Source organism: Quercus robur, chromosome 9, assembly GCF_932294415.1.
Source record: "Quercus robur chromosome 9, dhQueRobu3.1, whole genome shotgun sequence".
Taxonomy (NCBI): domain Eukaryota; kingdom Viridiplantae; phylum Streptophyta; class Magnoliopsida; order Fagales; family Fagaceae; genus Quercus; species Quercus robur.
The window spans coordinates 32,567,574-32,591,616 of NC_065542.1; the positions used below are offsets into that span (position 1 = coordinate 32,567,574).

Sequence of the window (24,043 nt, forward strand, 5' to 3'; positions counted from 1 at the left end):
GTCGATCCGGTCCATGAGTTGGCGCAGGCTGGTGACAGGCTTTCCTGTTAGGGATTTTCTTAAATCATGCTCAGTTGGGAGGCCGTTTTTGAAAGTGCTGATGGCGACGTCGTCATAGTTACCCTCTATCTCATTGTACATCTCCTAGTACCTGTCCGAGTAGGCTTTCAGGGTCTCCCCTTCTCGCATGGACAAAGACAGCAGAGAATCCAAGGGCTGAGGAACTTTGCTACTTGTGATGAAGCAAGAGCCAAAGGCCTGGGTCAACTACTTAAAGGAACCTAAGGAATTTGGCCTGAAGCCATCAAACCATCTCATCGCCATCGGTCCCAAGCTGAACCGAAATACTTTGTACATCAAAGCCTTATCTTTGGAATGGACAGCCATCCTTTGGTTAAATTGGCTTACGTGCTCTACATGGTCCATTCAATCGTTGTACATAGTGAAGGTGGGTTGATGGAATCGCCGAGGAAGCTTAGCCCCTTCTATCTTGCGTGTGAAGGGTGACTTGGAGATTCGATTCAGGGCCTTGCTCATGGTGTCGTTCACTAAGCCTTTATTGGATGGACTTTTGTGGTTGCGTTTATGGTGGTGCTCTTCCTCCTAAGAAAAGGTCTCACTTGGTGGAGTTTTTAACCTTTGCCTATAATTGTCATCCCCTTCGTCACTAGTATCTGAACTGGAGGGGGAACGCCTCCGTTGCGCACGACGTAGTTTCTTTTTTAAGTCTTCAATCTCCTACTGTAGGGCTTTGTTATCGTCCTGCTTTTGGGATACGTGACTTCTCACCCTCGAATGGCTTCTGCATGTATGGGTAGTACGTACACTACCCTTTCAACGTTTGTCTTGATCTTTTTCCTGCTCGAGGTTAAGAAAGTTGTCCTGCCATTGAGAACCTGTAGGCTTTGTTTGGTGTGGACCTGATCCCACCATGTTTAATCGTTGCACTCGCTGAGACACAAGTTCTTCCCACAGACGACGCCAATTGTAGGGACACAATTTGAGGCCCAAACCCAAAATGTATGAAGTCTTGGTCCAAGGGGCCCAATATAATGAATTTGTAGAGAATGAGTTGAAGAACCAGGGCCTAATGAGTTGTACAACGGCAAGTCTTGAATTAAATGACAGTTAAGCACAAATAAGAGATATTAATGTCAATGGACTTTCAGTCTGAGGAGGTTACAATTGTATATGTTGATCACAGTTGGATATTGAGACAATTTAGGTTGCTCAGTGTTCTCTCTCTATTTTTCCGATCCCCATCTCATGGGGGTCTCTCACATTATATAGCCCTTTTTGAGCCATCTTGATCCTACACTTGTTGATCATCTGAGTCCCCACTTGAGTGCCCGTCCCATCAGACACCCCTCTTCAGTCTTCTGTGAGTTGTGATAGTCAAGGAAGCACTGTTTAAATGTCCTCTCCACATAAATGCGGCCAGAAAAGTAACTGTAATGCATTTAATGCAGTGATAGCAGTTTTTCCTTAGATATTTTGTGTTTCCTTCTTCCTCGTATGTTTATAAGGCACATTCCTATCGCTAGGGTCTTTTGGAGGGGCCCTCTAATTGCTAGAGTACGCATTTGAGCTACATCCATCGCATTCGAGGAGATATTCCTCCTTGGATCATCTTTCATGTATTCCCTGTTTGTGAGACTTTAACTGGGAGTCCCTTTAACAACCATTTGCCTCTCCTCGGACTTATCAATTGTCCTGGGTGAAGCCTAAAGCCCAACATATGATTTTGGGCCTTTACCTCTACAAGACCCATCAACCCCAATTGAAAGCATAAATTTCTTATGTAAAGCTTACCCATCTAAAAAGGGCCAAACACTACAAAAGAGAAAAAACTACAACTACAATATACAGATCACATGAATGAATACAAATCTTTTGTACAAATTTTTGTGTTCCACTTTATAATCTACCAATCATAATGTTCTTTGTGTTTGATTTTTTTTTTCTTCCATTTTAAACTTGACATATCTGTCTTCTAGGACAACACACTCTCTACCTAAATTAAAACATTAGCATTGCATGCCTCAAAATCTTTATAGCCAAACCTGCTTCAAATTTTATATTTGTTGGCACTACCACCTCCATCTACATTGAATCTCCTTCACCACCATAATAGTGGGGGAAAAGAACCACAATAGGATTACCAAATCAGAAAATGTATAAAACATTACTTAAGTGGAAAAATAAATTAGATATAGGATTAGGCTCGTGAATTTATTGAAATAAATAAATTCATTAAAACATACACACCTAGTAAATTCTTTCGTGGACGCCTATCATAAGTAAGTCAATTCCTACAAACCATATATGGCCTCAGGTGAAGGATCCTTACACCACAAATTAATATGATTGCAGTGAATTAGTAATAACATAAAAAATTTTAAAATGTCTTCTCAAGACACAAAGCTTGTGCCAAGTATCAATTCAACGCAATTTGGGTATATGCCTTAGGCCATTTAAGTCCCAAAATAATTGGAAATATAAATAATTTAATGAAAATTACATCAAATCACAACCAAAATTTAATATATACGAAAATGTTTAATGTCTTAGACTTTAGTTTCAAAATAGATTATTGTCAGGTCTATAGATGAAGATGGTTTCAACACCATTTATTTCATTTTGTTTCCGAAAAAGAAAATGAAAAAGATTTTTTTTTTTCTTTTTAATAATACATACTTCCAAATCTAGAATTACATTAAATTGGCACTGGTACTGACTACTAATAACAAAGTACAATTTTCTGTTGGATATATATCACTGTTAGTTTCTTTAAAACTCTCTCCTCTTCCGTGTGTGTGTGTGTTAAAATACTTAAAAAAAAAAAAAGTACAACTTTTTGTGTCTAATTTAATGCTCACCCTTCATTAAAATAAAATATAAATAAATAAATAAGAAGAAAGAAAGATTGATGCTAACTCATTGAAGAAGAACTAATTGATGCCTACCGATGATTAATCTAGTCAAATTTTCTAAACATTTTTATAGCAATATCTATCCACTCAAGTAAAATTTGGAATGAAAGACAAAGAAAAAAAGAAAAGAAAAAAGGCCACCAATCCTTCAAGAGAAATTGGTGTTACATATAGGTATATCAGCCTTTGTATCCATTCTTGAACAACTTTTTATTGCTACACTTAGTACGGGGCTTTCATTCCAATCAACAATATTTGCTCCATTTCTTGGGTTTTGTTTTGATTTGGTTCGATCAAAACAATCATAAAATATGTGGTAATACTAATAGAGGCCAAGTAATAACTTAAAATTTAAGCATATCTTCAATTTTCCTTTGCCAATAGCGCACATAGTTAAGACTCTTAGTGGCCATTGAATGAGGAGAAGAAGGAATAAAGATTGCAGAATAGGGGAGTGATGAACAAAGATGAAGGAAAAGTTTTTGTGAAAAGACTCAAACTGAAGATGTTTTTGATAAGGGGAAAAACTGAAAGGCAAGTGGCAAGTAATTTGAAGACGTGTATTAGGCAGTTGTGAATATAGAAGTAGATAGGTTAAAAAGAAAAATATAAACAAAGGGAAAAAAAACTATGCATAACTTTTTTTTTTTTTTTTTTTTTAAAGAAAAACTGTTTGTTGGTAAACTGTTTACTTATTTATTTATTTTAAATCTAGCTAAATTTTAGAATTTTTAAATTAGAAATTTTACCTGTCTAACCTTATTATTTAAACTTCCTAAGTAGATAAAATTTGAGGGTATTGGGAATGTGATCCTATTTTGTAGATAGTGTTTTATGTGGGAGTTAAAGAATCATTTTTACCAAGTTTTGCCCCTAATTAAAGTAAGCTGTAGAAGTATTTTGGAACCCAAAAAAAATTGTCCAAACAAAAGAAACTCCTTAAATAGTAGTATAGATGATTAGATTTTTTATGGTTTATTTATATTGGATTACTCGTTTTTTACATAAAATTAATTCATTTAGCACAAAAAAAAAAAAAAAAAAAAAACTTTAATGAAACAGGCGCAAAATTTGACTATATATATAAAATTGAAAATTACAGAAGAATTGAAGTTGAGAGGACCCATAGTTCAGGCCATAAATGAAAATGAAAAGGTAGGGAAAGGACAAAAATAGCTGCCTTGTAGCCATTTCTTGGTATGAATTCATTTTAAGCTGTGTCAGTTTATAAAACTTCTTTTTCAATTCTGGAGTCTCATATTAGATTTTATGATGAAACAGGATTTGGGGTATAGGATGCAACTTTTGGTTATATAATCTCAATTGTGCTTCATCAGTGGACAACACATTGAAAGCCACAGATTTAAAGTCAAAAGGATAGAAATAAGTGAGGTACCTACAGATAGTTCAAAACTAACTACTCCATATGGGTATCTTGTTGGACTTTAGAAAAGCTTAAGATTAGCAAAATATTTGTGAATAACATAAGAAAGGCTATGGATAAATGATGTGGGAAAATTTATATAGCAAATTTCAAATATGTAGTGAGCAACAAGACTTGTCAAACATTTCATTAGACCTAATAAATTAGATTTTTAACTTGGAGTAGATACAGGTTGACCCAACCCAACCTGAAGTCTTTTTTTTTTTTTTTTTTTTTAAGGATAATGGGATATGTAGGGCTATGGGTAAATAGTATTGGAAAATTTATATGGCAAATAGCAAATTTCAAATATGAATATTTCTAGCACTTGATCTACTATTAACATTGAACAGAATGAAGTGCAATTCATATTAAATATTTATTTATTCTTCTTTACCTAATATGTAATTATTTTTTTTTTAAAAGTTTTATCGTAATATAAATTTATTATTACTTTACAGTTTACACACAATAGGAACAGGTGCACTTAAGATGGATTCTTTACTTGATATTTAGTGTTTTTTCTTTTTCTTTTATGATGATAATATTATTAGTGAACTTTGAGAATATCTGTATTATTTAACTTTTATTTTTGAGTATTTTGTTATTTTTGGCGTCTAGTCTTTTTTCTGTTTTTATTTATTTTACATGTGAAAAAATTCATGTTAATTATAACCCGACCCAACTAATGCTGTTTACTAAGTCTGCATTTCATGGTTGCCATGTAAAGCGTGCTACATGCCGTATGTTGTTCCCTTAATTAAAAAGACCAAGACTTCAAATCTGTCCTCTAAAAGCAGAACGACATGTCTTTTAGCAAAAAGAATAGAATTGTGTCCTCTTTCAAATTTTCAATAAATATAGATTCTTACTTGCTAGACCATCTAGAAGTGAAATATAACAAGTTAACAACCTACACGTGTTCTATGACTGAAGAAAAATATACCTTGTTAAGTAACCTTAACCAGGAAGCACTCAACCCATAAATTCATAATTCACTCCATCACATACATTGTCCAAACCTATATATAGTAGATATATCTCCCTCCAATTTCCACACACACACACACACACAAAAAGGCTCCTTTCAATTTTAAATTCCTTTCACCGAAAGGAACTGTAACATAAAGAGACAGAGAAACACTCTTGATAGTTCATTGTTTCCAAGAGAATTAGAAAATGGCATAGAAAACAAACCAACAAGTGTACCCTTTGGGACTAGAAAGTATAGGAGCCTAGAAGTGATGAAGAATTTGGCTCTAAAACATCTGTGGAGGAGCTCAAGCGAAAGAAAAGGATCAAATTAGCCATATATTGATGATGCCGAAAAACCACCAGTGAGTTACACGGCCTTCACGCGCTCGCAACAGTACCTACACAACACAAAAAGAGAAGACCTTGCAGAGAACACTGGTGTGGTGCCAGCCAAATACCCTCCGAAAGTCAAATTAAAACTTCTCACAACTCTAGAGTGTTAGAGCTGGTAAATTATGCGTACCTCGGTTTGTGAGAGTATTGGAGCTTTTTATAGTAGTAAAGGGTTGACCTCACTTCCTTAGTGTAGAGTTCTTTTCCTTATAGAAATCCTCATGAGCGTATTTTCGGAATCCTTTCCTTGTAGGAGTCTTTTTGATTAACACCAAGCGTGGGACACAAGATATTTCTTTATATATGCAAACGTGGAGACCAAGCAAGGCCACGTCAGGGTCGTCAGCTTCGCTTACTACCTCGTCAGGGTCGTCAGCTTTGCCTACTCTCTCATCGGGGTTGTCAGCTTCGCCTACTCCCTCGTTGGGGTCGTCAACTTCGCCTACTCTCTCGTTGGGGTCGTCAGCTTCGCCTACTCTCTTCAGCTTAGTAGTGTCAGCTTTCCATTTCAGCTTACTGTCTTCAGCTTTCTATTATCAGCTTATTGTCTTCAGCTTTCTATTATCAGCTTACTGTCTTCAGCTTACTGTCTTCAGCTTACTGTGCCCAAGATGCAGCCGTCAGGTATAGGGTAGAGCTGTAGACTTTACAACAAGGTTGTCTCTCATGAGTGAAGTTGAGAACCTTGTTATGTCCGTCGCCTTTTGTTTCGTCATGGGTTAATTACAAAATTACCCTTATCATATATATTGCTGCTTTTGTTGTGTTTCAAACCATAGTCATCTTGGTTTTTGCACTCATTGTAATGCCTGTTAAGATTACAAAAGTCTGGTTGGGCAATAATGTCAAATTTCACAACGTGACTACTAGTAACTCAACATCACCTTCCTTTGATATAAACTTCACAACCCAATTGAGGGTTTATAACACAAACTTTGGTCCTTACAAATATGATAGCACCATTGCCACATTCATGTACAAGGGTGTGTCAGTGGGGCAAGTCACTATTCCTAAGGGTAAGGCTGGGCTGCGTTCGACCAAAAAAGTTGGTGTCACAGTAAATGTGAATTCAAAGGACTTGCCAACTTCTGCCAATCTTGCAGGTGACTTGGATAGTGGGTTGTTGATGCTAAACAACCATTCCAAGCTTAGTGGGAAAGTGGAATTGATGTTTATAATGAAGAAGAAGAAGTCTGTCGAAATGAATTGTACCATGACTATCAATTTGTCATCAAAGGAGATCCACTCTATGATTTGCGATTGACCATAAAGCTGTTTATCTTCCTTAATTAGTTTTTGTTTTTCAAATTCATTGTAGCTGGATTTATTTTCTTTCTTTTTTTTTGGTTGTTCATATTATAATTTTTTAGCAATAAATTTGTTAGACCTCAATTTACCTCGCTAGTGCACTCCCCCCACCCGCCCTCCACCTAACAGACTAAAAAGAAAGAATGAAATTCTAAGTGTCATTTCTTACAAAATGGTTATCTACAAATATTACAACCAATAGACAAATGTAGTTGTCTTATAAAAAGACAAACTAAAAAAATAAGAATTATTGCGATAAGGTTTTTTTTTTTTTTTTTTTTTTTTTAAAGTTTAATGTCATAATTTTTCAATTTGAATTTTTTTTATTGTTAGTTAGGTTACACGGGATAGGATTTTTAAGAAGTTAAAATTTAGGATATTGAAAATGAGTAAATTGCTTGGTTTAGTGTGTGCTAATTAATTTTTAGGAGAAAATGTATTAAACGTGTGTGAGATATATTTAAATAGAGAGTATATGTTAATTTTTAAGAAAAAAGTTTCTTTAGTAGTTTTTTGTTTTTTTAATTTTGTTAAATTACAATTTTAACCATATCTTTTATTTTATAGGAATAAAGATCATCTAATTAGATTGATGTATTTTTGACATTTTTTCAAGTCAAAACTAATTTTTTGAATCTTCTTAATATATAGAAGATTATATATATATATATATATAAAATATAATATAATATAATTATTACATACCATAAACTAAAACAATTTTAGAGTAAAAATAAAACAAAACTATTAATATTCCTAATATTATATATGTGAAATGTTATACAACTGTTTAACACTTTACTCTCAATTACACTTAAGTTTATTCAGCCACATTAAGGAAAGGAAACTGCTTTACTGCAATGTGAATACATGGTCACAGATCTTAAGAGAACGAAAGAGGGAGAAAGTAAGATGCTTTGAGAGAGATTTGTACAATCAAACCTTAGATGCAAAGGCGTAGCTCTCAAAGAGTCACGACCTCTAGGTTTTCTTTTATAGTCTTCCTCTATAGTGGCACAATAATCCTAATAACTTGGACGACTGAATGGGCTTGAAAGCATAAAACTGGAACGATTCCCTATCGAAGGAATTAACACTTAATCAATCGACTAGTTGTTGAGGAGCTTTTGAGAATACAAAAACTACAACTTGTCTTGGGAAAAATTGGGGAAAAGAGTCTTGAACACCAAAAGGACTTAAGATACTCTTACAAAACTCACAATTGACATAATTTGTTGCAGGTTGCCAACTTAAAATTATGGACTCAACAATATTTCTCTTTGTCAATTTGTGACAAAACCAAATTACACAAAAAAAAAAAAAAAAAAAAAAAGCCCATTACAAATACAGCCCAATTCAATTTACAAATAAAATCCCAACAAAAAACAATCTAACCCAAAAAGTTGCAAGAAGAGGTTGAACTTCTTGATCAAAATGTACTTGTCTTTCATGAAATACTCAAAAGAGCGCATCAATGTATGTGTGGAAAACAAGAGAGATAAAAACAATCACAATGCAATATATGATATCACAATCAAGAATAAAGTGTTGGGGATTTTACTAAATTAAGGAGTAATTATGAAAAAACAAATGAACACATCAAGTGAATAGAAATTAGTGATTGACTTGGAGGAATAATTGAATGTTATACTTAGACAATATTTGTCCCCATACGCAAGTTGCCAAAGGGTGGGTTTCTACAAACTTGTCCCTAGGATACAACCAAGTTTATTAGGTTCTACAAATAGCAATTTTGGAGAATACTCACAAGATTTCTTATATTTCTTTTCTAGTGAACACAAACCTCTATTTATACCCATAGGGTCATAACCCTTCAAAAGGTACATATGGAGAGTTAAAATTTTCATTAAAAATCATTCACAAGGCTTGAAACGTTCTCAAACTTTCAGAACAGTCACTCGAAGATTCTGCAGAAAATTCTGTTCTGCTATTTTCGATCGATTGAGAGTTACTTTTGATCGATCGACTAGGAATTGAATACTGATCGAATCTTGCAGAAAATCGAGGATTTTTTCCTTCAACATTTTGATCGATCGAACAGAAGTCGCCAATCGAAATTCCTGGAACTTGAATTTTCAAAAGAAAATTCCTAAAATTCAAATTTTCACTTTATTCATTTTACAAATAAATACTCTCCAACCTTATATCATTATTACAACCTATCCATGTATATAATTATATATACAACATAAAGCATGTCAACCAAATTAAAAACCATTTGATATCGATTAGAACAGTAAGCAATATAGAAAATGGTACCTCAATAATGAGCAAGTCTAGTCATTACGCTTTGATAAAAGTTTTCTATTTTTGAGAGTCCAAGATGCTTGTTTGGAGTTTTTGTAAGTGCTCAAGATTGGCCAAATCGAAGATTTTCCCGTGCTCTTTCCAATGTGTTTGTTTAGTCTCAATCTGATGTTGTTTGAACTTGGTTTGACAACGGTCAATCTAGAGTCAAAGTTCCTCACAATGAAAATTTACAGTGTTTAAGCCATTTTTCATGTGATATATCATCCGTACATTTCAAGTTAAATTTTAGCTAGTAAATAATCGAATTAAAGCTTTTTTTTTTTTAATTCTTTAAAATGAAAATAAATTGACTTTGATTAGACGGTCGGATTTTTTTATCAATGGTCAATTAAACTTGGTTGATTCTAGCACTTGGCCTTGAATTAATAGAATTTTTCATTTTAACACTTCATGAAGAGAAACAATAATATTCGGACTTACCCACAACAAATGATCTTTTTTTAGAAAATGAAAAATTTACTGTTGGGATATGTACAACTACCTGCGCGTAGATTGACTCGAATACTTTGTTAACTTCGGTTGATAAACTTTCACTAGGCATGGAAGTTCAACAAAGGAAATATTGCAAGCTTGGAACCTACCACTACCAGATTTCAGCATGGACCAACAATAAAGAGAACACTATGGTTATCGAAAAACGACAATAAATAGAAAATTGCATGACATAGTGAGAGGTGTTCATCCGTCTCTCAAAGCTCACTAATTATACATGGGATTTTTCAGCAAATTTCATGCAATCAGTCCCAATAATTTTATTATACTATGATAGAGTTGATCACGATATTTTCAGTCGCTAGATGTCTCACCATTCAACATTCACTACTCAAGGGTCCGGTCACTTTCCACTGAATTTGATTCAACATTATCCCACAAATGCTTCTCCATCTTTCTCAGTCCATCTAACTCAATCGCAACTTCCTTCATAGTAGGCCTCTCATCCCCTTTTACCTCTAAGCACTTCGCTGCAAGCTTCGCAAATTCCTTGACTTGCTCCATGTTACTCTGTTCCACTATACCATTTTCAAGAATTTCAAACAATTGATTCTCTTTCAATGAGTAAAGAAAATACATTGCCAGACTTCTTTGTTCTTCAGGCCTAGCAAATGAAAGTGCATTCTGTCCTGTTAGTAGCTCTACAAGGACCACTCCAAAGCTATAAACTTCACTTTTTTCTGTCAATTGATTTGTTTGCATGTATTTAGGATCCAAATATCCAAGAGTTCCTTGTACTACAGTAACTAATTGCTTTTGATCTCGTGGAACCAACCTCGAAGTTCCAAAATTAGTGACTTTTGCAATAAAATCATCATCGACCAGTATGTTTGTAGACTTGACATCTCTATGAATTATAGGTATAGAAGCTGCAGAGTGCAAATACGATAGTGCATCTGCTATTTCTATAGCTATCCTCAAATGAGTTTTCCATGATAATGATATGGTGGATGTGATGCTTTCTTTATGTATGTGATTGAAGAGGGCACCATTAGGAACATATTCATAGACTAATAAAGGAACTCAGGTCTCTAAACAACAACCTAATAATTTGACTACATTCCTATGTGAAAGTTCAAAAACATGTACAAAACACCTTTGAACGTTTAGACCCCCAAAAATACAACTTAACCAACTCAAACAATATGTCAAACAACTAGTGTGCGGAAACTTAACACATGCTATAATATGAAATTGGTTATAAACTATCTAAGTCATAACAAAATAAAACCACAGCAGATAATGTAAAGGCAGAGATAGAGAGGAAGGAAGATGCAAACACACAGACAACACGCGATGTGTTATCGAAGAGGAAACCGAAGTCCTCGGCGAAAAACCTCTCCGCCGCCCTCCAAGCGGTAATCAATCCACTAGAAAATACAGTTGGGATACAAGGACAGCAATAGACCCTCCAAGCCTAATCTACCTAGTGCACCTAAGCCCTCCAAGCTTCTTGCTCCAACGAAGTTGCGCCGAACCTTTTTCTTTTCTAGCTTCTCAGATTCCGCTACTAGACCGTAGCATCAACCAATGAAGATTGGCTCCTTCCTAACTGCTTCCCAGAACTCCAAACGACTGTCTCACAGAGATGATAATGGTGAGAACCAGGTTTGGTATAATGCCTCTCAAGGTTTTGACAATGGAGAGGAAGAGAGTAAGGGAATTTGAAGAGACTCTAAGGTATAGATTGTGGATGAAACAATCTGTTTTTTCTTTAGGGTTTCTCTCTCAAAATTCTCTCTGGAAGCTCTCTTTCAATCGTGGGTTAAAGGGGTATTTATACTGGAGTGGAGAGGAATGTGAAACGTCAGGTTTTGGCAAAACAGGGGTGGCTCGCGGCTTGACCAAGTCGCGAGATCCAGTCGCGAGATAACCGTATGGCCAGTTGTCCTGTTTTGTCCTGTAGTGCTCCAGCTAGCATGACTGTTCATCTTCCAGCATGCTTGGCACGTGTACAGCTTCTGGCGGCTTGCAGCCGCGAGTCCACCCGTGAGTCCCAGCCGCGACACTCTGTTTTCTTGCACACTCTTGAGCAATCTTCACTCTATCTCACTCACTACCCTTACAACAAACCCACCTAAATACAGGGTTACTAAATGCTGAATTACAAGCAAATTTGGCACGGAATAAAGCCAATTAGATGGTTGAATAAATTCAACCTTACACTATGGTTGATTTGGGAGAGAACAACCACTTCGTTAATGAACTGCTCTCTTTGGTTTTAATCTACGATTTTGGACTTCTTAATTGCAACAACTCTATTATCTGGTAAAAATTCTTTATAAACTGTGCCATAACCTCCTCTGCCAATGATCTTGCTCTCATCATAATAGCTAGTAGCCTTATTTAGCTCTTTAGCAGTGAAGATTTTGAATGTTTTACTAGATCCTTCTTCACTAGATAGTTGTTGCAAAATCAACCCCCCATTTTTTCAGAAATATTTTCCTTTAAGCTTGACTAGCCTTCTTTTCTTGATTACAAAGTACAACCAAGAGCAAACCACAACTATAGCAATTAAGCTTATTCCAGCAACTGCATATGAAATTAAGATCCATTATTCATTTGTTGCAAATCAAAAGTACTAGTTTTTCTCATGTAAGTTTCTTGGAATGCGTTATAGATTAAGGTAAATACTTAAATTTCTTTTATTCTTAAATTTTATGGACAAAAATAAAAAATAAACTTAATTTTGGGAATTTCAAATATAATTAAATCTAAAAATTTATATTCTAATAGGATACTATTGCATGCTAGTAGGTTGAGGTTGGTTATCACAGGAAGACAGACGCAGACACAAATAGATAGTCAGAGACATGCACGTTTCCATGTGTTTGATAAATTCTAAAATTTTTGTCAAGAATTGTGCAAATGTAGTTTGGCTATGTCCTTGGATTTATTGGAGCATGAACTCTATTAGTAATTTGGGATGTACCAATAATGTAAATTGGGGTTATCAATGTAAAAAAGTAGTGGGTTGAAATTGTCCCGCACTCTGAAATTGAATATGTCCCTAGGTTTATTTTTGAATTTATTGCCAAATGGAATTATAGTCAAATTATATCCTTTAAAATTTTGAAGGATGAAGTGTAAATTAATAAATTTAGACAAAAATCCAATTCGAACCCATTTTAGGGACAAATTAATTTCCTTTTTAGTTTAGATATAAAATTTGGATACACTTTTTATTTTTTATCAACCGAAAAATTAAAAATTTATTTCAAGGAAAAAAAATTACAATAGAGCGGGCAAACTTGCCTCGACCCTAACCACCAAAATCCCAAGAGAAATCATATTTCGATTCAAGGACATAATAGGGATTTTGGATCGGCCAAAACTAAGAGGCAAAGATGAGACATTATAATCTAAATGAATGTTTATACAAATGTATATTTACAGATGAAGAGGGTTTTTAAAAAAAATTATATGCTAAATAGCAAACTACACTCCTAAAGTCTGTGGGTGTTTGAATTTTACATTCTAAAGTTTCAGGATTTGAATTTTAGCCCCTGAAGTTCTATTTTGTTTGCATTAATAGCCATTCCATCCATATTTTTCGTCAAGTGCCACATAAATTGTCATGCATGTTTAGTTTTGAAAGTTCAAAAACGTGTATAAACACCCTTGAACGTTTAGACCCCCAAATACAAAATAACCAATTCAAGCTTTATGACAAACAACTAGTGTGCGGAAAATGAACATAAGCTATAAACAGAATTGGAAATCAATCTAAGCCAATTATAAATCACATCCATAGCAGAAAATAAAAGGCAAAGATAAAGGGAAGAGAGATGCAAACACAAGAACAACACACGATGTGTTATCGAAGAGGAAACCGAAGCCCTCGGCGTAAAACCTCTCCGCCGCCCTCCAAGCGGTCAATAATCCACTAGAAAATGTAGTTGGGATACATGAACAGCAATAGACCCTCCAACCCTAATCTACCCGATGTACCTAAGCCCTCCAAGCTTCTTGCTCCAACGAGGTTGCGCCGAACCTTTTTCTTTTCTAGCTTACCGGATTCCGCTACTACACCGTAGCATCAACCAATGAAGATTGGCTCCTTCCTAACTGCTTCCCAGAACTCCAAACGACTGTCTCACAGGGATGATAATGGTGAGAACCAGGTTTGGTATAATGCCTCTCAAGGTTTTGACAATGGAGAGGAAGAGAGTGAGGGAATTTGAAGAGACTCTAAGGTATAGATTGTGGGTAAAACAATCTGGTTTTTCTTTAGGGTTTCTCTCTCAAAATTCTCTCTGGAAGCTCTCTTTCAATCGTGGGTTAAAGGGGTATTTATACTAGAGTGGAGAGGAATGTGAAACGTCAGGTTTTTCCAAAACAGGGGTGGCTCGCGGCTTGACCTCGCGGCTTGACCAAGTCGCGAGATCCAGTCGCGAGTTAACCGTATGGCCAGTTGTCCTGTTTTGTCCTGTAGTGCTCCAGCTAGCATGACTGTTCATCTTCCAGCATGCTTGGCACGTGTGCAGCTTCTGGCGGCTTGCAGCCACGAGTCCACCCGCGAGTCCCAGCCGCGACACTCTGTTTTCTTGCACACTCTTGAGCAATCTTCACTCTATCTCACTCACTACCCTTACAACAAACCCACCTAAATACAGGGTTACTAAATGCTGAATTACAAGCAAATTTGGCACGGAATAAAGCCAATTAGATGGTTGAATAAATTCAACCTTACAAGTTTGTTCAATAAAATGATACATCATTCTTGTAGCCTAAATAAAATTAAAAAAATTAAAAATGACATAGTATAATAAAAATGATGTAACCTTATTTTATTGGATGAAATGACAAGCTTATGTGACACTTAACGAAAAATATGGATAAAAAAAATAATAATGCAAATGAAATTGAACTTCGTAAAACCCAAATTCTGAAACATCTCCAAACTTGCGAAGTGAAGTTATCAATATACCCAAAATTCTACATCTCTTAAAAAAAATCTACATAATTTATAAGAAAGAAAAATTATTCAAGCAAGCCATGCGTTAGAAGAAAATTTTCATAAATATACTTACCAAGGGCAATCTTAAGCACTAAAAGATCTGCAACACAACCTTCACCATCTTTTCTTCCGTCCCCATGGTACCACTTTGGACAACGACATGTATAATTCCCTTGTGTGTTGACACAGTGTCCTACTCTTGTGCAACTATTGAGAGTTGGATCCTTACACTCGTTAATGTCTGCGAATCAAGTGGAGAATATTATTATGAATGCCCATAATATATATATATATATATATATATATATATATAGTACCATAATCATAAGCAAAAACATTCATCCAAAACCAAACATTTGGAGTAGTAATACAAACCTTGGCAACCAAGAGGAAGGTATGGGTTACCTCAATAACCCGAATTGCACAGGCATCGGTATCCTAACATGGAAGGGAAGTCAAAGCATCTACTATTCCCTTTACATACACTTTTCTTGTTTTTTTTAGCTGCTTCACATGTCTCATTTCCAATTGCCCATTGAAGCACCAAAGGGAGCATTTCATTCGACAAGTTACGGAGGTAACGAGAGGAGAAACTGAATTGGCCTTGTTCCACAACAAAAGCATAGCCGCAGGGATTGAAGTTTGATACATTTTTGTGATTGTTAAAGCTAAGTACTTCAATCCTCATATCTTTTAGTAAATAGGGAATTGCTACCTCGCAACACCCAACGCCAGAGCATGATCCATTGACCACATTGCGAAGGCTTTCGCATATAGACAGGCACCCCATCAAGTACTGTTCTCCGTTTTGTACCCCATGAAGGAATGCATAAGTGTCACAGCCAACAACAGTGAACTTATTTTTGGACTTGGAAATGGTGTCCTTGGCTGCATAGAGGGAGGCTTCATTGCCTCCCACAAAATCACCGTTCTGATTGTAACAGTCTCGGGATACAAACTGCAAGACACGCAACTCATGATTCTCAATGGATATGTTCTTAACAGTAACATCACCTGTTTTTGCTACTTTATTGTCAAAAGTGATGAGAAAGTCCTCATTCAGCGGACAGCCTTTCTTCAAGCCAAATGGGTATGGAATTTCTACATCTCCACACTTGTTGGGGCAGTCGAACTTGGCTAGAGATGCTGCTGCTGCCACCATTATTGGTGATATTATCAGCCCTATCAGTAATATCTGGACAACTAAGAGCATTCCATGTATGCCCATGGCTACAACTTTGTTTCTCAGCAAAACTAGATTTTAATTCTATTTTGTGTTTGGAATCTTTGGATGTGCTCAAACTTTAGCACCACACATTTCGAGTGGTTTGAATACATGTACTATTTCCTAACTCTCTGTTTAAAAAAATTAATTTTGATATGTGCAGATTGATTAAACGTGCACAAAATTAAAAAAAAAAAAAAAAATTTGGTGACCATTTCACATAATTAGAGTATGTTTAAATACAGTTTATTATTAAAAATTGAAAACTTATTATTACTATAGTAAAATAATTTTTAAATTATAAATAATGCTCTCAGGACCCAATTTAGATGTTACCTTTGCTTTATTAAAAAACTTACAGGTCTCGTAAACAGTGCACGGGACCTAAGTTTGGATGCAAACGCCAGACGCGTTTGCTATCCAAACTCACACTTAGCGTGAGTTTGCATACCAAGTTTTTCGTGTTTTGCGTTTTCTTAGTGGGTCCCATGAGTACTGGTCATGGACCACCAAGAACTGAAAAACGCACTCATGGGTTTTGCTACAATGTTTTGCCTTTAAAAAATTATTTTTCTATTGTATTTTCAGTAATAAATTTTCAGTTTTCAGCAAATAAGCGGTATCCAAATAAAACCTTAATTTTGCCAACTTATTTTACTATTAAATTTATTTTTGCTATTATTTATGGGTCTCACTGTAGTACTTTCAGCAAAAAAATTTCAGTAAAATAAAATAAATGGATCCCAAATATACCCTTGATGTGTCTATAATTTGTAAGAGTTTTACTAAAAAGTGCCCTTAAACACGTGTTAATATACTATTTAAAAACATTATAAAAAAATATTAATTATTTTGACAATTTTTTCAATCCCTCATAATTTTTTTTAAAAAAATAAATGATTAATATACGAAAATACATTAATCAGATCCAATTTGTAATGGGCTAGTGTCCAACAAATTAAAAAGCAAAACTGAATGATTGCTATCTTATCAAGTGGGGCTGGTTGAGTGAAAAGTAATGGCTGATAATTCTTTTTTTATTTTTTTGATTGTCAATCTGTATCAGAACTTTCATTGATGAGGACTAATGTCCAATGCAATTACATCACTCATAAGTTGATTCTCAATACAAGGTGGAGAATCTTCAACCCAGATTACACACTTGTCCACAGTCTTTGCCTCTCTAGCCAGTACATGTGCTGTCGAGTTGTTGATTCTATTCGTGTGAACAACCTTCCATGAGCTAAACTTCTGCAGAAAATTCCTTGAGCCTTCAATGATCTTCAGTATTGTTTTAGTAGGTGCCGTATAGCCTTTTAATGCATGGATGATCAATTGAGCATCACCTTCCAGGATAATGTGTTTCTGCCCCAAGTCCCATGCAAGACCGATTCCAGCTTCCATTGCTTTTGCTTCGCCTTCCAAGGCCCCCAGTGGAAATTCCAGAAGTTTACATATAGCGCCTATAATTAGCCCCTGGTTATTTCTTATGACCACACCGATCCCACACTGTCCCTGATTCTTAAACACCGCAGCGTCAGCATTTACTTTAAACCAGTTATGTGGAGGTGGGTACCAGTGTTTGTGAGTGATTTTAGGCTTCGAGGGTCTATCGTAGGAAGGCTTAACAGCCCGGACCTCTACCCAATATTTCCTTGCTTCTTATGCAATAGATTTACCATTTTTTCCAGCCTCACCATGTTGCACATTGTATTGTTCCATAAGCACCATGCCACAATAGCAAAGAGCTCCCAATCTTTTTCCCCCTTGGTATTCTTCATAAACCATACCACATCTAAAAATTATGTTGGGGTTTGGGGTAAGATGCTGCAATTGATCCCCACTTCCTTCCATGTTTCTTTCGCAATCGTGCAGCTCCAAAGTATATGGCCCAAAGATTCATTCTCACCGTAGAAACAACGGTCCTCCGTTATAATCTTTCTATGCATTAAGCACTGTTTTGTAGGGAGTATGTTTCTGCTAGCTCTCCAAAGGAAATGCTTTACTTGGGCATTGGATGCTCCATATGGACTTCCAGATTTGAGTCATCCTAGAGCTATTCGAGCACCCAGCAACTTCTTCAACTCTTCCTAGGTTAGCAAGGCATTTCACCGCTACCCTATAGGCACTCTTCACCGAGAAGCAATCGTTAGGAGTTTTGTCCCAAACTAGAGAGTCTGCTTGGTTCAGGGGACTAAGTGGGATGCTCAGTATGGCCTCAGCTTCATGGGGTAAGAAGGTATCTTTTACCAGCAAGGTTCTCCACTCCCTTGTTTCGGCATTAATGAGGTTAGCTACCGTTTCACACTGCCCCTCGGCTAGCTTCGAAGTAATCACGTTACCTAACTTAGATGTAGGCAACCACCTCGCCTTCTATGTCTCAATACTTCTTCCATTTCCAGCTACCCACCGAGCCCCCTCATTGATGATATTTTTTGCCGCCATAATACTCCTCCATATATATGATGGCTTCCTCCCTATATGCGCCTCCAAGAATGAAGTATCCGAGAAATATTTTGCTTTCATAACCCTATGAACCAATGAGTAGGGGTTTTGTTGTAGTCTCCATCCTTGCTTGGCGAGGAGGGCTAGATTAGAAGCTTTAAGGTCTCGAAACTCTATCCAGCCCTCCGCCTTAGGACTATACAATTTTTTCCAAGAGACCCATGCTACCTTCCTCTCTCTTCCATGTTGCCCCCACCAAAAGCCACTCATCATAGAATTTAATTCTGAGCACAAAGAGTCCGGGAGCTTGAAGACAGTCATTGTGTATGTAGGAGTGGCCTGTGCAACTGCTTTAATTAAGACTTCCCTTCCCCCATTTGATAAAAGCTTTCCCTTCCAAGTTGCTATTTTCCTCCCCATTTGATTCTTGATGCGATTGAAGGCAAGTACAAGTGCTAACCGGGATGTTAGCCGCCTTAAACCAATTCATCTCCAAATTCGCTGATTGCTGCAGATCGTTTTATCAACTTCTGAAGAAGTGGAAGGGGTTTCATTGGGACAAGGAATGTGACAAGGCTTTTCAAGAACTGAAGGAATACTTGGCAAAAGCGCCCATGTTAACGACCCTGGACTCCGGGGAGGATTTGTTTATGTACCTCTCGGTGTCCGACCATGCCGTGAGTGCTGTGTTACTAAGGGACCAAGGAGTACAGCAGCCAGTGTATTACATAAGCAAAACCTTAGTAGATACCGAGACAAGATACCTGCCCCTGGAGAAGTTAGTTTTGGCACTGGTGCAAGCCACGAGGAAGTTGCCGCATTACTTTTAGGCTCATACGGTATTCGTCCTCACCGAGTATCCCCTGCAGTCGTTGTTAAAAAGATCGGACTTCATGGGCCGAATAGCCAAATGGGGAACTCGGTTGGGTTCGTTCGACGTAAGGTACCGACCGCGAAGCTCGGTAAAGGGACAGGTTCTTGTTGATTTCATTGCAGAATTCACCCCTAAGAATGACGGGAAGATAATCTGTAATGCAGAAAGTCGTCCGTGGAAAGTGTTTGTAGACGGCGCTTCGAATGCTATGGGGGCATGAGCTGGTATTGTCATAATCACCCCGGAGGGCATATGACTAGAACACTCCTTTAGATTAGGATTCAAAGCCTCAAACAACGAAGCTAAGTACGAGGCCTTTCTAGCCGGGTTGAGGGCCGTATTGCATCTGGGCGCGAAAGATGTTGAGATTTATTCGGACTCTCGACTGGTCGTTTATCAAATCATAGGAAACTTTGAAGCTCGGGACTCACGGATGAAAGCCTATCTGAGTGCAGCTGAGCAGATCATTGACCGGTTCGGGACAGTGAAGGTGGCCCAGGTAGGTCGGGCACAAAGCTGATTCGCTGGCCACGTTGGGTTCATCCACTACCGAGGATACACCTCGGCTAGTCAAAATAGAGCTTATAAGGGAGCCAAGCATCGAGGTGAAAAGTGATGATGACCAGGCCGGGGTTGAGGTTGCCATGGTGTCAGTGGCCAATCCGTGCTGGATGAACCCGATCATAGATTTCCTAGCCGAGGATAAAGTTCCGGACGATGAAAAAGAGGCCAAAAAGATTCGTCGGGTGGCTCCCCGGTACTGGCTGTCGGCAGATCGCAAATTGTACTGGAGGTCTTTCGTAGGCCCTTACCTTTTATGCCTACATCCCGAGAAAGTGAACGAACTTCTAACCGAGCTGCATGACGGAGTGTGTTGTGGCCATGTCAGGGGACTGTCTTTAGCACACAGGGCGATGACCCAGGGGTTTTGGTGGCCGCAAATGCAGAAGGATGCTGCAGAATATGTCCGGAGGTGTGAACAATGCCAAAAGCACGCCCTTCTGATCCACCAACCAGCAGGTCATCTAAACCCCGTCAGAAGCCCATGGTCGTTCGCACAATGGGGGCTACACATCCTCGACCCTTTTCCTCGAGCAACAGGTAACCGCCGTTTTGTATTGGTGGCAGTGGCTTACTTCACGAAGTGGGCGGAAGCCGAGGCCTTAGCCAACATCCGGGATATTGACGTGAAAAAGTTTGTATGGAAAAACATAGTCACAAGGTTTGGGGTACCAAACTCACTAGTATCAGACAATGGGCTACAGTTCGATAGCAAAGCTTTCTGGGCCCTCTGCAGCGATCTCGGCATTAAGAACAAGTATTCAACTCCGGCATACCCTCAAAGCAACAGCCAAGCTGAGGCAGTGAACAAGACGATTTTGAACGGGTTAAAGAGGAGACTGGACGGGGCAAAGGGGAGATGGGTTGAAGAGCTACCTAACGTTTTATGGGCTTACCGTACAACTCCTAGAAGATCCACAGGTGAGACCCCTTTCTTTTTGACATATGGGGCGGAGGCCATAATACCAACCGAGGTGAGCTTGTGCAATGCACGGGTCACGGGATTTGACCTCGCCCAGAACGCCGACCTGATGATGGAGCGCTTGGATTGGTTAGAAGAATGCCGGGAGGCCGCAACCATACGGCTCGCGGAGTATCAGCAAAAACTGGCCCAAAGATACAACTGAGATGTAAAGGGGAGGGAATTCGGCGCCGGGGAATTGGTACTAAGGGAGGTCATAGGAAACATGCGAGACATAGCTGCAGGGAAGCTTGCTCAAACGTGGGAAGGACTGTACAGAATTACCGCCATCGCCGGCGCGGGGGCTTACTACCTGGAAGATCTTGACGAGAGGCCGCTCCCCCGGCTATGGAATGCCCACAACTTAAAGAAGTTTTCCTCGTGACCATCCATATACTGAAGTTTAAGTCAAAACTTTGTACTTTGATAAAGTCAAGACAATGATGAAGTTACTTGTCTACGCTGTTTTTGATCCCGTCATTGCACATTAAGAGAATTGCATGTTTTGTACAAAAAAAAAAACTCTAAGGATAGAAACCTCATCCTTGGTTCGATCAAAATCGCTGAGCAGGTGGAAACCTTATCGTTACAAAAAAAAACTCTAAGGACAGAAGCCTCATCCTCGATTCGATACCGAGCAGATAGAAACCTTATCGTTACAAAAAAACTCTAAGGACAGAAGCCTCATCCTTGATTCGATACCGAGCAGATAGAAACCTTATCGTTACAAAAAAACTCTAAGGACAGAAGCCTTATCCTCGGTTCGATCAAAATCACCGAGCAGGTGGAAACCTTATCATTACAAAAAAAACTCTAAAGACAGAAGCCTCATCCTCGGTTCGATCAAAATCACTGAGCAGGTGGAAACCTTATCGTTACAAAAAAAAAAAAAAAAAAAAAAAAAAAAAAAAAAAAAAATATAAGGACAGAAGCCTCATCCTTGGTTCAAACAAAATCGCCGAGCATGTGGAAACCTTATCGTTACAAAAAAAAACAGAAGCCTCATCCTCGTTTCGATCAAAATCTCCGAGCAGTTAGAAACCTTAACACCCTTACAAACACTAACTGCAATTTCATTCTCGGATTATCCAAACACCATGCAACAGGTTTTGGGGCATCAGGCCATTTACGGTTAGGGAAACTAAATCCCATTGTATGAACGCGATATATTAAGGCATGATTTAACCCACCGAGCAGGCAACTCTCGGCTCGACTTAATACAGAATAAGAAACCACAAAAATAGGTAAAGAAAAGAGGCACAGACATAATCTAAGCAAACACGCAACGAATAGAACGTCATTCAAAAATTTAAAAGCAAAATTAAAAAGCAAAGTTAATATCTCATCGCCAAAACTCGGCAACCGTTTACGGGTCATTCCTGCGAAATGAGGAAATTGTTCAGTTACCACAACCCGGTGACATAGGCAAATATACCAATAATAAAACAAAATAAAAATGCTGTAAAAATAAGTAAAAGCATGAAAAAGCTAGACGGCAAATAACTTAATCAGGTGGAGGGCCGAGTTGGATCTGTCACTTCGTGCTGCCGCTGGTCAGTCACGGGAAAATGCAGGTCCTCACCGAGTAGGTCTTGCACAGTTGGGATGCTGGTGGCTTCCATCTCATCTGGCTCCACATGAGCATCAATCTATTCCACCAGCTCCCTCATGCTTGCCGTTTCTTCCTCCTCAGCGGGCAATGTTAGGTCCTGCATAGCGGTAACGGGGCTCAGGAAGGGAATCTGGCCGGGGTCTCTCAGGGGGGAATCCTCGGGAACTCCCAGATCTTGCAGGGTGGCAAACCACCCAGCTTCAAAACCCAGCCTCCGAGCTTGGGCCACCACCGGTTCCGCAGATTTCTCGGCGTCGGCGAACCCCTCGTTGTACCATTTTTGCTCACAGGCCTCCAGGGCTGCCCTTAGGTCGGTGAGTTCCTCGGCTTGAGAGGTGTTGAGGCTAATAGCTTCAGCTAGCTTCACGTCTGTTTCGTTCTGCTTAGCCAGGAGCTCAGAGCATCTCTTCTCCGCCAGCGCTCTATTCTTCTTCGCGGCAGCAGCCTTCTTCTCGGCAGATTCAGCTGCCTTTAGTTTTTCCTTTGCTGTTTTGGCAGCTGACTCCCGCGCTCCTTTCTCACGATCGACCTCCTCGGCAAGATCCCTTGCACGGCCAGCCAATATGTGAGCCAGTTGAGCAGCCTGACAAACATAGAAGTTAGTACAGAAATGAAAAGAAATGTATGGAAAGTAATAGACGAACAAGGAGTTACCACAATAGTATGCCACTCTAACCGGCGCCCCACAGACTCCTCCGACCCGTCCTCGAAAGCATGCACGTCATCGGGAAGAAGAAGACCCTCGGCCAGGGTCTGGGCAATGCGACCACCCTCGCCTTTCTCCCACATCCACACAAAGGCAGTTGAAGGCAAAGGCTTGCCGTCCAGCAAAAATTTAGGCTTCCACGCTGGTGCGGCTTGGGAGAAGGACGCAACCCCCGGACCGACCTAGGTCTGCGGCTCGTGAATGACGATGCCCCTTGTTGGCCGGGGAGGAGTCTATACGGCAGCGTCTCCCGGACCCGTAGATGGTTGATCGACAACCCTCTGTTTTTTCCAGGCTCGTCCAGCTTGAGAAGAGGGTGGAGGGGGAGGCACCTAGCTCCGACCCTGAAAAGGTGGGGGCTGGGTGGGTTGCCATGCACCGGACACGAAACGATCAATGGTCATAACCCTCCTTGCCACCATGTTTTTGCCGAGATGGGTATCTGCAGCCGACAAGCCGGTCGCTTCAAGCGTTGGATGCTCGGGCTCCGTAACAGGGTTCTCGGGCTGCGCTTGCTCTTGAACAGGGGCCTCTTATTGAATAGCCTCGTGAGCTAACTCTCGAAGGCGCCGAGACACGCGCTCCGCAGACTCGTCCCGCAAAGGAGCTAGCTCGTCCGAGCAGGAGTAGTGTTTTCCGAACTCCCTCGCCTCCCCGGTCGTAAGCTTCGGCGGCAAGAAATTCGTGTACCGAACGTCAATGTACGACAGCAGTGGACTATCAACCAATAGCGCCTGCTTGAAGGACTGCCAGGTGGAATAAACAGGCTCTACTCCGAGGATCAGGTGTGATGCTCGGAGCTGTCCGTCCCAATGCACGAATACCTCGGAACGGAGGATAAAGT

The 24,043-nt window shown here is 38.9% G+C and overlaps 1 protein-coding gene and 1 pseudogene across 1 annotated transcript; one reads left to right on the forward strand and one right to left on the reverse strand.

Moving 5' to 3' along the window:
* Nucleotides 1–238: 238 nt before the first annotated feature.
* Nucleotides 239–6,988, forward strand: LOC126700975 (late embryogenesis abundant protein At1g64065-like). Its single transcript, XM_050399133.1, has 3 exons — nucleotides 239–448; nucleotides 5,588–5,658; nucleotides 6,460–6,988. Exons 1-3 carry the CDS (start codon nucleotides 239–241, stop codon nucleotides 6,986–6,988), a joined length of 810 nt encoding a protein of 269 aa, XP_050255090.1.
* A 3,194-nt stretch (nucleotides 6,989–10,182) lies between these two features.
* Nucleotides 10,183–16,051, reverse strand: LOC126700976 (putative wall-associated receptor kinase-like 16; annotated as a pseudogene).
* Nucleotides 16,052–24,043: the final 7,992 nt, after the last annotated feature.

What these genes read in the sequence shown, in the direction of transcription:
- LOC126700975 (XM_050399133.1), top strand. Translation starts at nt 239, where the DNA reads ATGAAGCAAGAGCCAAAGGCCTGGGTCAACTACTTAAAGGAACCTAAG. An exon ending in AATCGTTGTACATAGTGAAG is followed by an intron (nt 449 to 5,587) that starts GTGGGTTGATGG and finishes TAGAAAGTATAG; the next exon opens with GAGCCTAGAAGTGATGAAGA. An exon ending in AAGCGAAAGAAAAGGATCAA is followed by an intron (nt 5,659 to 6,459) that starts ATTAGCCATATA and finishes TTACAAAATTAC; the next exon opens with CCTTATCATATATATTGCTG.